This window comes from Hydra viridissima, unplaced genomic scaffold (assembly GCF_058129835.1).
Source record: "Hydra viridissima isolate aposymbiotic clone 2 unplaced genomic scaffold, HvirCarnegie_v1 scaffold_5, whole genome shotgun sequence".
In the NCBI taxonomy this organism is placed as follows: domain Eukaryota; kingdom Metazoa; phylum Cnidaria; class Hydrozoa; order Anthoathecata; family Hydridae; genus Hydra; species Hydra viridissima.
This window is the reverse complement of record NW_028324304.1, coordinates 6,731,719-6,749,707: the sequence shown is the minus strand read 5'-3', so window position 1 is coordinate 6,749,707 and position 17,989 is coordinate 6,731,719. Positions and strand designations below refer to the sequence as shown.

The 17,989-nt window shown below is 30.0% G+C and overlaps 3 protein-coding genes and 2 pseudogenes across 4 annotated transcripts in view; all 5 read left to right on the top strand.

Annotated features, from left to right (window-relative positions):
- The window catches only part of LOC149888282 (uncharacterized), a 32,609-nt gene extending 23,878 nt beyond the window's left edge, over positions 1–8,731 (top strand). The window contains exon 3 of the mRNA XM_090089248.1: positions 6,578–8,731. Within this exon, the coding sequence (XP_089945374.1) occupies positions 6,858–8,540 (1,683 nt within the window). The 5' untranslated portion in view covers positions 6,578–6,857 and the 3' untranslated portion in view covers positions 8,541–8,731. The remainder of the gene's footprint in view (positions 1–6,577) is intronic.
- On the top strand, positions 1,633–9,874 carry LOC149888281 (uncharacterized; annotated as a pseudogene). The gene is made up of 10 exons (XR_016452995.1): positions 1,633–1,769; positions 1,856–2,103; positions 2,271–2,429; positions 2,667–2,763; positions 2,882–2,991; positions 6,236–6,440; positions 6,550–6,629; positions 8,859–8,944; positions 9,249–9,373; positions 9,487–9,874. The product of XR_016452995.1 is annotated as an uncharacterized LOC149888281 (transcript).
- On the top strand, positions 3,933–4,644 carry LOC149888283 (uncharacterized). The gene is made up of 2 exons (XM_090089266.1): positions 3,933–4,040; positions 4,250–4,644. Exons 1-2 carry the CDS (start codon positions 3,950–3,952, stop codon positions 4,459–4,461), a joined length of 303 nt encoding a protein of 100 aa, XP_089945392.1. The 5' UTR covers positions 3,933–3,949; the 3' UTR covers positions 4,462–4,644.
- A 1,113-nt stretch (positions 9,875–10,987) lies between the features above and the next one.
- On the top strand, positions 10,988–11,961 carry LOC149888280 (uncharacterized; annotated as a pseudogene).
- A 1,355-nt stretch (positions 11,962–13,316) lies between these two features.
- Positions 13,317–13,676, top strand: LOC149888279 (zinc finger MYM-type protein 5-like). The gene has a single exon (XM_090089050.1). The coding sequence runs from the start codon at positions 13,317–13,319 to the stop codon at positions 13,674–13,676; it is 360 nt and encodes a 119-aa protein (XP_089945176.1).
- Positions 13,677–17,989: the final 4,313 nt, after the last annotated feature.

Sequence of the window (17,989 nt, the reverse complement as noted above, 5' to 3'; positions counted from 1 at the left end):
TTGTAGTTAATGCTATGCAACTAGTAATGACATTCAAGTCTACTTTACTGAAGATAAATTTGAAATGAGAACAATTCCAAAATATGAAATAGATGTTGGAAATGTTCAAAGTGGCAATGTAGGGAATAAAACTCACTGCAAAGGAGTTAAGAAAGCTTGTGTTTTAAATTCAATCAAAGGGTTTCATGTCATAACAAACTTTAGCTTAGATATTATGCACACTGTACTTGAAGGTGTTGTTGATTTAGAGTTAGGCACTGTCCTGTATTGTTTGTCTGTCGAAAAACATTTTTTTACCCTTGGCGAGTTGAACAATCGCCTATCTCACTTTTGGTCAATGGTTAATGTTGACAAAAAAAATAAATAGCCAAAACTCAACAAACTAGAAGTTCCAGGACATGGGCTATCACCAAATATGAAAGCCATGCAGATCTGGTCCTTACTTTTGTATATGCCAATTATTATATGTGACTTTGTTCCAGAGGAGGATGAACATTGGAAGTTTTTATTAGAATTGTCTACTTTAGTTGATTTTATTTTTGCTTCAAAATTTACAATAGGAATGGTAACATACCTTAAATATCTCATGGCCAGCCATTTGTAAAATTTAAAATTTTTTCTTGGGAACCACACTCGTCTTCGTCCTAAACATTATTTTTTGGTTCATTTACCAACAATTATTATAAATTCTGGGCCTCTTATTGGAATGAACTGTCTAAAATATGAACTAAAAAGTTTATTTTTCAAAATATCTGCACATATTGTAAGCAATTTTAAAAATATATGCCTCACTCTTGCCTAAAGACATCAACACAATGCCTTACATCATAGACTATCAAGTGCTTATATGCGTAATTTAGTAATTACCGAAAGCCATGATGTTGTACCAATTCATAGTCTTCATACCAATTCATAGTCTTCATTATTCACAAGTACTTTCGGACAATCTTCATAGTAAACCTTCTGATGATATTTGCATTACATTCAAAATTAAAAGGGGATCTCTTCAATACAAAACAAACCACCATCTTACAATTAGCGAAGATGAAGATTATCCTGTTTTTGGAAAAGTTATCAGCTTTGTTAGTATCAGGGATGAGTCTTCATGGTTTGTTGTAGTGTCTAAGCTTAACACACTTAAATTTGTGGAGCATTGCCACTGCTTTTTGGTCGAAAATGTCAAACCCGTTACATATCTTGTTATAAAGTTGGACGAACTTATTGATGATCACCCTGTTTTATCATATCAAAAAGGAAATGCATATTGTATAAGACAACAATATCATGTGTTTAAGGAATAATTTAAAGAAGTGTTAAAACTTTGTATACTTTTACCATAATTGGTATTATTGAAAAAATTGTTATACATTGTCATGTTGATTGTTTTGATCTATATTTGATTATTTGAATAGTATTTATTGCATTGTCATGTTGATTATTTTGTTGTTCATTATTGTTGCAGTTATTTTTTTGTTTTTAGTCACTATAGTGATTGAATTGTTTTGTTATTTAAGTTAAAATTGTTATACTCTATTTTTAATCCTTCTATTGTTAGGCTATTTTTTTTTTTTTTTTGCAATTATTTTTTATCTTTGTTATCTAACCAATCCTTTAAATGGTTCCATAACTTAGCATTAAAAAATATATTTTAAATCAATATATTCAATTGAGTTTATTCTACAGCAGTTCAAGTATGGAAGAATTGTGCAAAGTTATTTCATGCGTTACAAAAATGAGTATAACATCTGAAGTTCGTCAAAAACTTCAAGGCAAGCTTTGCACAATTTTAAAATTTTAAATATTATATATATATATATATATACATATATATAAGTTTTTGTTAATGCATATATAGATGAAGTTATGACACTAGAATTGTTAAATCTACTTGATGATGATGATTTAAAAGAAATTGGTTTCAATATGGCTTCAAGAAGATTACTAATTCAATGGATCCGGACTCAATCATCAACATCTGCTAATCATGAAAATATTGTAACACCTAAAGTAAAGTCAGCAGAAAACAAAGATATTGAAATACCGATAAATACTACAACGAAGATCATAGCAGAGCAATCACAACAAGCTACTACTTTAATTTCCGTAGCTCTATTTCACTTTGATAAAAATTTTATGTAGATAATGTTAAACTATTGCTGGAACTTTGCTTTTATAATTTAAAAACAAATTTCCAGCAAAAATTTGCGTGTGTATATATATATACATATATATATATATATACATCTGTGTGTGTGTGTGAATTAATCTAGGACTGGCCTGTTGAAGCAATATTTAAAAAAATGACCATGACAAAGAAAAAAAGGAGCAGAATTAGTAGATAAGCTAAAAAGAATAAAGGAGATAAACAATAAAGAAAGAATTTTTTTAGTTAAGATTCTTGGCAGATATCTTATGAGCCCTTGCAAAGTGTAAGTTTCAGTGTTTTTTTCTTTTTTTTTTTCTGGATATTTCTGGAGTCCCAAATACTTTTTTTAACTTAGTGTTTTTTTAGGATATCCAAAGTATTCCTTACATACAAATTTAAGTATATAATCTTGTTATATATTGCATCACCCAAACAAAAGATAAAAGCATTTTAAAAGACTATTTTTAAAGAACTATGATCTGAATTTTTTTATAGTATTACTATATTCTATATACTTTAGGACTTACAGACCATCTAAAGAAGAAAAACAGCAATTGTGTCAAGCACTTATAACTGCTTTTCCTGTACTTCGTGACAATGCAACATCATCTGGTTTTGTAAGTTAAAAATTATTTGTCTTTTTTAAATAAAATCTTTTATATTATCACTTACTTAACCAAATGTTTTGCAAAATCAACAAACATATTAGAACGATGTTTTTATTTGATTCCATAGGAACATTTTCACGATGCTTAAGCACATACAGGTTTTTTGGAAATGTTCAATAGACAAAGAAGATCCCGTAGCGACAATACAGAAACATTGTGGACTCATTCGAAGAAAAAGTGTTTTTTTGCTTATAACTTTAATTGGCAATTTTTTATATATTTCAATTACTACTTAGGGTAAAGTAGGGTAATTTCGGCAGGGAGATAATTTCGGCACCCCTTTAAAAGACAACTAAAAATATTTATTTATTGGAATGTTAAAATCATAATTGGGTATTGTAGCAAGATAAAAAATTTTCCTAAAAATACTGGTTTAAACTTTTATTTTTACATTACAGGTACGTTAATTTATGATTATTAGCTTTTTCTTAACATTTTTACCAATTTGAAAATGTAGGATAAATGATTTTTTCTCGGAAATTTTTACCAAAAGTTGTTATTTATTTTATTCAAAAATATAAACTGAATAAAATGTGAGCAACAATAAGATGAAACTCAAAGTATGTTACAAAATATAATAGTTTCCCCAAGGACTGCTCTAAGGAGATAATTTCGGCATATAAATAGTTTTTAATTTCGGCAGTGCCGAATTTGCCCACCTGTGTTTTCTCTGAAACCAAAATGGGAAATAAGCGTCTGAAATATTATGTATAGAAGAAGTTGATTTTAGTAATTCAGAAATTCAGATAGCAATAAGATAATAACGAATTCGTTAGTGTCTCTGTGAAACTTAGTAAAATAATAGTTCCCCACAATATAAATTAAATTTATGTCATATATAATAATATGTATATAATAAATTAATAATTTATTATATACAATAATATGTGTGTGTGTGTGTGTGTGTGTGTGTGTGTGTGTGTGTGTGTGTGTGTGTGTGTGTGTGTGTGTGTGTGTGTGTGTGTGTGTGTGTGTTAGCATCATATAATGGGTTCAAAACATGTAAAATATTGAAAAATGTGGAATATATCCATTTGATAGAAATGTGTTTACTGAAGAAGACTTTGCTGCAGCTAAGGCTAGTAATCACTTATATGTTTTATGAAAAATTTCAAAATCAAATATTACCTCTGAAATGCACCCTACTCTCGACAATGCTTTAGACTCTGTTAAAGATTTAGATCATATTGATTTTGTTACAGAATGTGTAATTGCTTCCCAGAAAGGTATATTATTTTAAAAGATGTATTATTTTTACCATCTTCCACCATTTATTTAAAATACAAATTAATTTTTTTTAAATCAAGCAAAATAATAACTTATCTGTTGTCTTATTAACCTAAAAAAAAGTTTCTTAAAAAAATAGTTCAAATTTTTTATAATTTACATGCTGCCTAATTTTATTCACCTTTTTTGATTAAATATTTATATTTAGAATCTGCTTCACCAAACAAATCATTTACACTTCAGAAGTCATTAGAACTAGCCACCTCTGATGAAACCTCACAACCTCATGGTGTTAGTTTTGTATTTTTAATGTCAAGTCCACTAGCTGGACTTGACATTAAAAATACAAAACGAACAGGTATAAAATGGAGGGTAAATCATGCTGGAGAATTACTCGATCACTATATAAATCTCAGCTAGATGAATCTTTATCTTTTAAATATAAGAACAGGCAGCCACGTAAAAAGTGCATTAAAGAAAATATATCTACACATCAGAAGACGTGTTTGAGTAACCTTGATGCTAAAAGTGCGATTAATAAACAACTTTGTGCAATGTGTCAATACAGTTATGGGGATCCTGTCGATCCATACTTAAAGGATAATTGGGATAAATGCCATAAATGGTATAGATGGTGGCATGAAATATGTGCTGCTATATGTGGTGTTTATGCTAAAAAAATATTTACTTGTGATGACTGTATGAAACACTGATTCTTTAAAAAAAAGTTACATTGATAAACTGTTTTTTAACTTTCTTCAATAAATCTCTTTTTATAAAGTTTTCTTTGAATTTTGTATTTTATCTTTTTATGTTTAACTATTGAAGTTATGTAAAATATTATTTTATGAACTACTCATAAGCTTAAACATGAGTTCTTATTTAAACAGAATTTAGAAATAATCATCGAAATCATAGAAATTAGTAATCATTTTATTTACAATTTTACTTTGGAAGCACATTTTTCTAATAAGGCTTCTGTTTTGGGTGATGTATTCATACTTTACTAAAATAGGTGGTTCAAAAAATATGAATCTTTGCAATTGCAAAGCCCTTAATTAAATGCAAATTAGGTGTAACAAATTCCATTTAAGAGACAATTACTTTATACAATGCAGATTTATAGCTGTTTATAATATTTTAATTATATTAATGCGTTTTCAACGAACTTCTTTATTTTCTTAAGTATGCCGAATTTACCGTATCATTGTGCCGAAATTACCACACTAGGTCGCTAATTTCGTCATTTTTAAGTATTTTGTAAAACAAATTTTACATAAAGCTTTGTAAATTTGAAACAATTTTTTAACTATTATTTAATAGATATATCTGCAGGACATCGATATGCATGATTTTTTACCGTTATTAAAGCAACCATTGTCTGTAAACAACAAAATAGCTTAATATGCCGAAATTACCCCACTTTACCCTATACACCTATACATTTTTATTTATTTTGCCAGTTGATAAAAATCTTGAATTGATTAAAATTTTTATATTATTCAAAGCAATATTGCAATTTAATCCTAAAAGTATTGACTTATTTCTGTGAGTTAGTTAATACAACAGTAGTTACAAAATGAATTTTATTCATTAATAGTAAAATAGGGTGACAGGAATGGTGTCAAAAATGAACTTCTAAATAGTGTTGAATATATTAAAAAGGCCTAATGTCGCAAAAAATAGGAATTGTGTCGCAAATGAATTAAATGACTAATGCCGAAAACAAAACAAAAAAAAGAAATATTGTCGCAAATGAATTTAATGAATAGTGTCAAAAACAAAAAAAAAAGGGATAGTGTTGCAAATTGTAAAAACGGAACAGTGTTGGAAATAGTTAATTTCAGCAAGTGCTCACTCATTTTGCTTATCTTTATAGCATACGTCTTTTACAGAAAAAAAGAAAAAACAATGAATAAGAAAAAAAAAGATTTTTTACATTTTCGACCATCAAATTTGCGACAACCAAAGTTTTGCGACACTATTCCTGTCATCCATAAAATAGTTTACTATTATACATAATTTTTGTACATTATAAATAGTAAAAACTGTTTATTAATTATATATATTTTATTTGTTAAAATTTTTTAATACTGTTATTATTTACCAAATAACTTTTATTAGTTAAATTATTCTATTTACGCATAAAGGAAAAGTTATTTTTTTTAAATATAATAATTGTACTTTTTGTCAGAGACAATTTTGTTCTGTTAAATTCACCAGAGAAAGTTGAACAAACATTGCGAGAACTTCAACCAACAACTTCAAACAAAGCGAGTCTACTAAAAATGATGGCTGATACAAGAGTGGTAAGAAGAGCATGAATTCAGGAAACAAGCAACATATCAATAACCTCAAATATAAAGCGGTTTCCAAGATTCATTGATATGAATGATGCTGTGAGTGTTATTTTTAACTTTTTGCAGTTCATTTGTAAATCTTGTGTACTTTATAAATTAAGCTAGATTAGTTAATAAGAACAATTTTTAGCTTTTCTGCATTTCATAGATTAAACAAGAGTTTCATTCTATTGAAGAGGCATCAAGTAATATTACGTTGCATTATGTCTTTAACACGTGCAAACAATAGTGATTCTTCCCGGGAATTTGTTCCCGGGAAATTCCCGGGAAAAATTTTATTCTAATTTCCCGGAATCCCAAGAAATTTTTTTCGGGATCCCGGGATTTTTGTACACACATTTTTTAACTTTCCCGCCAAAGTCAGAATTTTTTGTTTTCCGGACCATAAGAAATATTGCTTATTTATATTGTTTACATATTGAAATTTATCGCAGCGCATTGGGAATTTTTAAAAAAATGTCCTTAAATCTTAAAACTTCGAAGGTTTGGAGTTATTTTGATCTTAAAAAAGCAGACGAGGCACAATGCAAACATTGTCCAAAAATATTACTATGCAAAGGTGGTTCCACTGTTGGATTGAAGAGGCATTTAGAAAAAATCCATAATATTATTTTAAATAAAGAAGAAGAACCATCAACTAAAAAACGTTGTGTTCAATTAACAATTGATTCCATGACAAAAAAAGTTTCATTGGGAAAACGATTGGCTCGTTTTGCTGCGATTGATGGTTTTTCTATTAATGCAATAACTGAATCGGATCAAATTCATGAGTTGCTTCGTGATAAAGGCTTCACTCTTCCTAAATCGAAAACAGATGTCATGAATCTTATATATATATATTATTTGGAAATAGTCGAAGAAAATAAAAAAAAGATACTCGAAATAAAAGAAAAAAAATGCAAGTTTAGTATAGATTTGGATGAATATTCAAAACATGGCAGAAGATTTATGAATATAAATCTTTACTTTAATGAAGGCTTTATTAATCTTGGATTAGAGCGAATGTTAGGATCGCACAATTCAAATGATTGCCTAGAACTACTCATCAAAAAATTAAACATGTTTAATGTAAGTCTTACAAATGATGTAGTTTGCATAACAACTGATGGTGCTTCTGTTATGGAAAAATTAGGATATACTTCGCCTTCTGAATATCAACTTTGTTTTGCACAAGCAATACATTTAGCCGTTGTTGATGTAATATATAAAAAAAAAGGTAAAAATAATAATCAAAGTACTAATGACAAAGATATTGAAGATGATGCCTTTGATGATGACGATGATTATGATGAGGAGGAGGATCAGCAAAATGAAATTAGTGACCAAGTTCCTGATCTTGTTCCTGAGCTTCATAAAGTTCTTGTTAAAGTTAGAAAAATACTTGTAACTTTTAAAAGATCTCCTTTAAAAATGGATTCTTTAAAGCGTTATTCTAAAAATGAATTTGGACAAGAGCTAGTGCTAATTTTGGATTCAAAAACTCGTTGGAATTCAATGTCGACCATGATTCAAAGATTTATTAAAGTTAAAAAAGCAGTTTTTAAATCTCTCGTGGATTTCAGTTTAGAAAACCTAATGTTGTCTGATGATGAACTTACAGTAATTGAAAATTTAGCAAAAAGTCTGGAACTTATTGTCTTAGGTTCTGAAATGATTTGCAGAAGGGAAGCAACTTTATTAACAGCTGATGACACATTAAAATTTATGGTTAAAGAACTTGATGTTCAAGATTGCTACCTAGCAAAAGATCTTAAAAATGCTTTAATTGAAAGAATATGTCAAAGAAGAAAAAAAGATCTTGTTGGTTTACTAAAATTTTTAGATAATCCACAATCTTCAAAAAATGATATGGATGATGACTTATTTAGCATGCCATCTAAAGCAGTTATGATAAATTTAGCGATTGAAATAGCTGGTCGACTTTTTCCCATAATTGAAAATATAGCAAAAGAAAAAGATAGCGATAGAAAACTTAACAATAGTATTATTGATATAAATCAGTTATCTGAATCTATGGCTGCCAGATTAGAAAAGTTTGTAAAAAAAAAAAAGATGTTTTTGAAGTCAAGTGCAATAAATCAATTATGCGTCAAGAATTCAATCTGTTTGAAGCTACTAATAAAAGATCGCATAACTTAGATATGCTTTATAATGCGCTTTTAACTATTCGTCCTTCCAGTGTAGAGGCTGAAAGGTGTTTAGTTCAACTGGATTTTTTTTTACCAACTATAGAACTAGATTGATCGACATTCATCTCGATGCACTGGTTTTTCTCAGAAGTCATTTTAAAGTTGTAAACAGTTACAAAAAATAAATAGAAAAATAGAAAAGTGTATTTAGTTATTTATATTTTCTCTGATGAAGATTTTCCCGGGATTTTCCCGGGATCCCGGGAACAATGTAAATAATTCCCGCTATCCCGGGAATGGAAAAAGTCCGGGAAATCGCAATCCCTAGCAAACAAAACATTTTGTTACTCACAAGAGATTTGACAATAACAAACATGTTCAAAAATATTTTGTCAGAAGACGAATATAATGAAGGTATATATATGTCTACAACCCTAAGTGGGGAGAATGAATTCAATAAAAACTTCATAGCTTAAATGTGAATTGTTACAGCATAATTGTCAATCTGCATAAGTACTAAGCTTCTGCAACTTGACTATGTGCCAATCTGCAAAAGTGGGGAGTTTCCCTTTCTCATCTTATTTCATTTATTACTTCTTAGTTTAATATGTCCACCTAATCCAAAAGAAGCTTTTTTTATAATCTGTCTTCTTATAAAAATATACAAGTATATAAGTATATACAAGTTGCTACCTGATTTATTTTTATTTTTATTTAGAAGATACAACTTTGCTTGCATTTAAGGCGCTCCCTTTTCTTCTGATAGCACCTCCACAGAAGGGCAAGAAGCGTCCGAGAATGGATCCTGATGCAGTTTTGGCTTTATTTTATAGAGAAATGAATGTAGGTTTTTTCTATGCATTTTTTTTTTAAGTTATATTTGGTTTATAATCAAAAGTATTACTTTTTTGAGCTTTGTATTTTCTAATTTTTTAAAATTTTACTTCAACATTTAGGTACACCTCAGTCTTGAAAGCTCCATTGAGTTATTAAAGAAGGAGAAAGTTTTTCAACCGACTTTATTCAAGTGTTGCGGCACTCTATTTATTAAAGTCGATAATACAGCTATACGGTTGGAAAATACCGAGTATAAATTTTGCTTTTAAGTTGCTGCTAGTCTCTTATTATGTATTTAATGTCAATTTTCCTCATGAACTTATTTGTGTATATGGATTTCTCGGAAGCTTGCTTAGAATAAGCAGCAAAGGAATTATCGTTATTTCTTTTTTAAAGAAAGTATTTCTGAAAGTTTAACATTAAATTAAACAATATGTATGTGAAACGAAAAAGTATTTTTAACACTTTCTCGTTTATTTTTGTTATATTGTTAGCCGAGAACCAAGAGGCCGTCCAATTTTTGTGTTTCCAAAAAATCAAGTTTTGAATTTTAATTTGCCAAGAAAAATTCTGCCAGAAAGTTCGACTAATTATTTAAATATTTCCTAAAATTTTTTTGTTGTAATATATTTATGGAACACACACTCCTTAATATTTATTGATAATAGACAAAAAAAAAAAAAAACACCAAATGTTGACATAAAGCTTCTTGGTTCTTCTCTGACGGCGATGTCTATTTTTCAAAGTTTAAACTTCGCTTTTGCATATAAAGGTTTTACAACTTCTTACTTTAATATTCACTGTAATATTCACTTGAGTTTGAGTGTGACTGAGTTTGTAGATTTAAAAGAAATACTGTTACATGCATTAACTCGGAATAAAAATGAAATTTATATTTTAGTTTTTGTTAGTTTGTGATGTTATTCCGTTTTTCTTGTAAGCCAAAATGATATAAACTTGTAATTTAGTATGACTATTTTTCAATAAATAACCTAATTTATTTGAATTATTTAATTGCGCCCGGTTATACCAATACTACGTGAAGACTTAAATGGACGGAATAAATCACGCGTAAATATTCTAAAAAATATTTATAGCGCCTAGAAAAACACAGCCTAATGTATAATCTATAGTGTAACATTTAGCGCAACACTTTTTACAACAGTTTGTCGCGCAAAAAGAGCGTAAGTATAAAGCCATTGATTAAATGCAACAATTATGTCACAAACATTTTTATAAAAGTGTCGCATTAATGGCTACAAATTGTGGCTTTCAAGTCTACATTTTATGTGGCCTTACGAATGCAACACTGAGTGTGGCTTTTAGAGCCACATAGTGTTGGTGTAGCCGGCATCGACACTCAATGTTGTATTCTACGCGACATAATGTAGCCTACGGCTACACACTATTTTTAAGCGTGTAGGTATTGATGAAAATGTTGTCTGCGATCAAAATCTTTATAAAGATCTTGAAACAGTGTCTACTGCTATTGACAAAGTTGATACGGAACATAAACAGCTTGCTTATTTAAAGCAGCGGCAGTTGTACATTGAGCCACAGACTGTACCTGTAGGTTTTAGGAAAGAGAGCCGTAAATCAATTTTATCAGGCAATCGAGAAATGATGAATGTTGTTGATACTGCTCAATACATTCCAATTGAAGTATTATTAGCACGTATAACTATTGAATGCAAAATTAATTCTTTAAGTTTTAATAGTCATGCCAGCAATGATGGAAACATAGTAGACTTCTTTGATACTAACACGTACATGAAACATCCATTTTTCTCCGAATTTCCTGATGCTTTAGTTTTACATTTGTACATTGACAGATTTGAAACTACAAATCCACTCGGTCCACAAATACAGATACATAAAATGAAGAATCTATAAATGATGGTGCAAAATTTACCTTCCAAGCTACTTTCAAAAGAATGTTCCATTTTTCTTGTTGGCATGTGATATGCCTAAGATGCTAAAGATAACGCACTTACATACGATGTAATTCTCGCTCCCCTAGTAAATACATTATGAAGTTAGAATTGGATGATGGCATAGATGTACCTGTGTGTAATCAAACAATAAAAGTAAAAGCAGCATTAGCACTCTTCTCAGCTGATAATTTAGGGTACTATTTATTATTTGGCTTCTTAGAAAACTTCAATGCACGCAAGTTTTGTAGATAGTGTGAGGCGACTAAAGTTGAGAATCAAACAAAATTTTATGAAAATTCTTATGTTAAACGCACTAGGGAGTCATATGATGAATCGGTTAATTCGTTAGATCAATTTGGGTATAAAGAGTCTCATACCGGTATTAAACACGGTTGCATTTTTAACAAGTTAAAGTACTTTCATGTGATAGAGAATTTAGCAATTGATGCAATGCATGATCTACTGGAAGGCATTATTCCTCTAGAATTAAGTGATATTTTAGACAAACTAAGTGGTGATGGATACATATCTCGAAACGAATTTAATTTGTTGTTGGCAGTTTTTGGTTTTGGTTCTTCTGATGTTAATAGTCGTCCCACAACATTTGCATCATTGACGCATTTAAAAATGACTGCTTCTGAATGTTGGTGCCTAATGTGAAATCTTCCATTTATAATAGGACACAAAGTACCACGTGATAACCCTCATTGGAATTTACTTTTATTGCTCACATAAGTTGTAGACAATGTTTTATCTCCAAGGGTTAATGATGGTTTAGCATGTTATTTGTCACATCTAATAGCTAAGCATCATCAAACTTATCTCAATTTACTTCCGGATAAATACTTGACACCCAAGCATCACTATTTGCTGCATTATCCTACAGCGCTCATTAGATGTGGTCCACCGTGTCGATATTGGTGCATGCGATTCGAATCTCGGCATAATTCTTTTAAACAAATTTCGAGAGGTTCTCATTGTTTCAAAAACATAGCGCTTTCATTAACAAAGCGATCTCCAATTGCACTAGCATATGCGTTTCTTGCTCACTATATTCAGCAATCACACTGTTATTGGGACAACGAAGTAGAAGATTGTATGCCAAATTCAACCATGTGGCATTTATCAATTTTTGTGCAAAAATTTTCTGTTATTCAAAACAGAAACAGTACATGTTGCTCAATTGAATGAAGTTGGTCATTACAGAATTGAAAATAAAAGTATAGTTATGTGTAGTTTCTGTAATGGTATACAGTGGTGGCGTTAGGGTAGGGCCCGTTTAGGCGATGGCCCAGAGTGCCAAATATAAAAGGGCGAAATTTAACGCAAAATCATTATATTGGTCGAGATTGGATCTCATTTTAATTATTTAAAAGTACTATTATTTACTTAAAAACTTATTATCGTCTTTTATTGTCTACGAACGAAATGAAAAGTTACGTAGTTGCAAGTAATTATTTATACTTGTTAAAAATAAACCATAATAAAAAAAAACGTCAACAAAACTCTACAAAGACGTAAGTGAATTTTACGACTTAAAATAAAAAAACATTAAATTAGTAATTAACCAATCGGTATTGAGTTTTTAAAAATACTAGTAGTCATTAACCAATAAGTGTTGAGCTGCAATTATGCTTATAAAAAATTCTCTTCCTCATATAGCGTTATGACGAAGTTTTATTGTGGTAAATTATGTTTAAATATATTTGGATTTACAGAGATATACTTGATTTATTGCAAAATGTTTGAATACGTTGATCTTATCAAAAGAAAACAATCTGGGTCAGAATATAGAAAACGGAAGACAGAAAAAGAAAAAGAATTTTAAAAAACAAAAAAGTTTATTAATATAGAGAAATATATATAAACATCTACATCTGGAATAGCAACGAATGTATCAGTAGATCAGATAGTTATTGAAGATATTGTGGACGAAGTTTCTCGAAGTGATGAGATAAGTTTGTTAAAACTACAAATCCACTTGCCATGGCGATGTGCAACAAACTGCGTTGGCGATGTGCGTACAAATTCCAGATGACTTAAGCACTGTTTTCATGAATATATCAGATCCAGCCATATGGCTACTCATTCGAATTAGCAAAGTTATTGATCATATAATATCTAGCTGCCAAGTACAAACTCACATTGATAATTATCCAAAGAATGATACAGGCCAGCATTTCCCTAATTGTCATTTCACAAAAAAACTTGCAAACAACGAAACAATTCAGCGTCGTTGGTTAATATTTTCCGTCTCTAAGGATCGAGTTTATTGTTTTAGTTGCCAACTATTTGATAGTAAATCAACATCGAGTTTAGTATCTGAAGGACATAACAACTGGAAACACTTGTCAGAAATGTTAAAAATTCATTAGAATAGCACTTCTCATAAGAGGTTTTACCTTTCATGGATCGACACTGAACTACGATTAAAAATAGGGAAAACAATAGACTGCCAAAAGCGACATTTCATTAGAAAAGAAATAACAAGATGGAATGTTTTGTCTAGATTAATGCATATTACACTTTATTTAGCTGAAAACAATATGGCGTTCAGAGGTACCTCCGACAAACTATAAATGCCTAATAACGGAAAGTTCTTGGGCTTCATACAACTTTTAGCCAAATTTGATCCAGTTATGCAGGAGCACTTGCGGTTAGCTACAATGGGTGATGTTTCAGACCACTACTGCGGAAAAGTTATACAAAATGAATTAATAGAGCTGATAGGTACAAAAGTGAAGTCAGAAATTATATCGCGCAAAGAAATTGAAATATTATTCCATTATAGCTGACTGTAGGAGAGAATGGTCTAAAACGGACCCCTTAGGTGAGACGGGCCCCTATCAAATCTCTTGTTTAGACAATAACTAATATAAATTTAACTGTAGAATATTGTGCAAAAGACTATAAACATTTAAAAAAACCATCCAAAAAATAGTTTTTTTTATTGGTATTTTTTGGCAAAAAGAATATTTGAAAGTAGTATTTTTGAAATTTTTTTGGGGTAAATATTTTTTACTGTAATCGTTAAAAAAAGTTATGTTTATTGCAATTTGTTGATACTTTCTAAAGCTTTAACATGTTATCTTTTAACTAGCACAAGATTTTTATGAGAATAGTCTAACAATTTATGTTTTTCACTGAATGTTAGTAACACACTCCAAACCGATTTCATCTGTGCAATTACTAAGATTTTACGCCAAAATATTTCAGCTTAGAATCAGTTAAAAAAGGATTAAATTGACGATATTATTAAAGTAGTAAAGCCTTTCAATATTATTTTTATTCGAAAAAGGTGTTTGCAACGACTTCCTTTGCTATTTATTTTGTATTTTTAAAAGTTTTTATAATCTTTTATTTGTGTCATTTATTTACTTATATATTTGAATATTGATCATAACTTGTACATTTTTGCAAATCTTACTTAATTATAGATTTTGCAATATTTTTTATCGATTCTTATTAAGTACAATGTATACATATTATTTAAATATTTAAATATATAATATTGAGCAAAATCTAAATGTTATTTTATACTTTGTGTGTGTTTTTTTTATCATAGTTTTAAAGAGTTTGTAATATATAATTACAAGATTGTATATTGCAATTATATTGAATATAACTACAATACATAGAGAGTTATATATATATAATTACAAAAAAGGTTCTATTGTAAAATGTACATCCTAAGACGTTTTTTTTATTTAGTTTAGTTCAATTGAGTTGGCCAATTTAATTAAACTAATCCAAACTAGTCCAATTGGACTGACTTTATAAGCTTTTTTTCTATAAATTCCTCTTGTTTTAGATATGGGGAAATATGTCAGAAAAACAAAAAGGCAGTGTTGGAGTGAGAGGTCTATGTCATCAGCTGTTGAGGGTGTAAGAAAAAAAGAAATGGGATTAAAAAAAGCATGCAAACAGCTCAATGTTCCACGGAGTACTTTGCAAAGAAGGTGTAGACATAATTTGAACTGTGTACAAGCTTCGTTGAAATCACTTGGATCAGTAAAATGTGTGTTTTCTATTGAAATAAAAAATGAGTTGGTGACTCATATTAAGCGAATGGAATCTATGCTTTTTGGAGTAACACTTCAAGTTTTGCGTAAAGTTGCCTACCAGTTTGCTAAACTTAACAATCCCCATAAAAGGTTCAGTTCAAAAAGTGAACAAGCTGGTGCTAATTGGTTTTGTGGATTTTTAACTCGACACCCACAATTATCTGTAAGTATACCGGAGCCAACTTTTGCAGCAAGAGCACGGGGCTTTAATCAAGTCAGTGTCGGAAAGTTTTTTGATTTATTGTAAGCATTGTAGGAAAAACATCACTTTTTTCCACATCGATTTTATAATGTTGATGAAACAGGCATCACTACTGTTCCAAATAAGCCATCAAAAGTGGTTGCTATTCGTGGAAAGAAGCAGGTTGGATGCCTAACTTCTGCTGAGCATGGGCAGTTTGTCACAGTGGAAATCTGCATGACTGCGTCAGGCAAGGGTTCACATGAAGTCTGAAGTAATGGAAGCTGCACCGCCCAATTCAATTGCTGTTTGTCACCCATCAGGTTGGATGCAAAGTGATTTATTTGTTACTTGGTTTATGGACTTTGTAAAGCATGCCAACCCAACAGAGCATGAACCAGTTTTGCTAATATAAGATGGGCATAAAACTCATACTTCAAATTTAAAAGTAATTAATCTAGCTCGTCAAAATAACGTTATTTTATTGCGTCTTCCACCGCTTTGTAGCCATAGACTTCAACCTTTAGATGTAGCTTTTATGAAGCCTTTAACGACTTATTATGCACAAGAGGTTGAAAATTGGCTGAGAAATCATCCTGGACGAGTTGTAATAATTTATCAAATAGCCGAACTGTTTAAAAATAGCTACTTACGAGCAGCATCTACTATCACTGCTGCTAATGGTTTCATTAAGACTGGCATTTTCCCGATAAATCTAAATGTTTTTGCAAAAAATGTTTTTGCTTCAGCACTTTCAACTGACATTCCTCTGCAGTTGCTCAACAAAAAAAAACAACATAAGATGTTCCTGGGCAAACATTTATCTGGCCACAGCAGATTCTAGAAATTGCTCTAAACGAGGATCTCCTCATTGAACTTCAGGCCTCAAAAGTTGTAACACCAATTGTTAATCAAGTTCTGACACGAAGTCTTAACTTTTTAGAGCCAGTTGTTCCACCAAAAGTATAAAATAAAGCCCAATATTTTCCCTTGACAGAAGTTTCTCCTACTCCAAAGGTTATTGGAAAAAAAAATCATCAGCACAAGGATTTACTGCTGCTTTGACAAGCAGTCCATACAAATATAATTTGGAAGAAAAGCAAAATACATAGATAATAAAAATGTTATTAAAGGAAAACCGAAAGTTATTAACAGAAATCAAGAGGGCGAAAAAAAAAAAAGAGAAAAAAAAATTACGAAAGCCAAAAAAGACCACGCTCCGTCAAAGAAACTGATAAAAATAAAAAAACCAATAAAAAAACCAATGTTATGTGGTGAAGCATTGAACAATAAAGATAACTAATCCTTAGTACTTTACTGCTATAAGTAATAAATAAAACTGAGGTTTCATTTTTTTAAATATATTTGAAAAGACCACTTTTAAATTTTGTTGAGCTAAATATTGTATTTATGTTTACTACAATTATGAAAAACAATTATATTTATTATTTTTTTTGATATTTTTTAAAATTAAACATATTAACTTTTTAATTTGCTCGAGAGTTGACACTTCAATTTAGAAACATTGTAAATTCTGCCTCAGTTAAGTTTACTCAGAGTGTCAAATTTTAATGTGAGCAATGATTATGTACCATCAATAAATTAGTTACAATCAATTTTTGTTTAATAATCAGATTTTATTCAGATATTAAATAAGGGACCCATTTTAAGCTACCTCTAGGGTGAAAGGCGCCCTTTGCATCTCTTTGTTCAATGGTTATTTCTCAATATAAGCACACCTTTATTTTTTGATGTTAAATTGTAGAGCATAAATTGATTTTCCTACAAGATACTTTGTAATTTTCAGTTGATTATAGCTACCTGATTCTGTCTAGTTTTGAAAAGGGGCCTGTTTTAGGACAGTCTCCCCTACTCAGGGCATTACTCATTTAGAGCAACTTTCACTGACGACACGATTTGTTGATTTACCATCAAATAACGATAAAATATCAGTGAAAGAACATTTCATAGAATTTTTGTCCGTCAATAAGTCGACTGGTGAAAGACTCACTAAATTATTGTTTTAAACAAATACGGACTGAAATTGAACAATTTTAGGGGTCAGGGTTGTGACAACGCACTATAGTTTCTGAGACCCAATTTTTTGGCAGAAACCCATTTTTTTTAAGTTCTAAAAAAGATTCTTTTTATGTGGTACCCTAAAGTATACCCATCAAAGTGATAATAAACGTGGTCTATTTTAAAATTAATTGCGTAGTTTGTTTATAATATGCACTCAAGTTGAGGATATATTTAATTTCAGCCTCATTTGCAGTGAGTTAACGTAAAGTGAGCTGTGAATTTAATAATACATAACTTTTGAAATAATTAAAATTTTTGATTGCTGCAAAGAAAATTATTTTTATGCAGGTATATACTTTTTAAAATTATTTAATTAAATTAAAATACTGCATTATTATATTGATTATATAAAAGGAATTAG

What these genes read in the sequence shown, in the direction of transcription:
- LOC149888283 (XM_090089266.1), top strand. Translation starts at nt 3,950, where the DNA reads ATGCACCCTACTCTCGACAATGCTTTAGACTCTGTTAAAGATTTAGAT. An exon ending in TGTAATTGCTTCCCAGAAAG is followed by an intron (nt 4,041 to 4,249) that starts GTATATTATTTT and finishes ATTTATATTTAG; the next exon opens with AATCTGCTTCACCAAACAAA.
- LOC149888279 (XM_090089050.1), top strand. Translation starts at nt 13,317, where the DNA reads ATGTGCGTACAAATTCCAGATGACTTAAGCACTGTTTTCATGAATATA.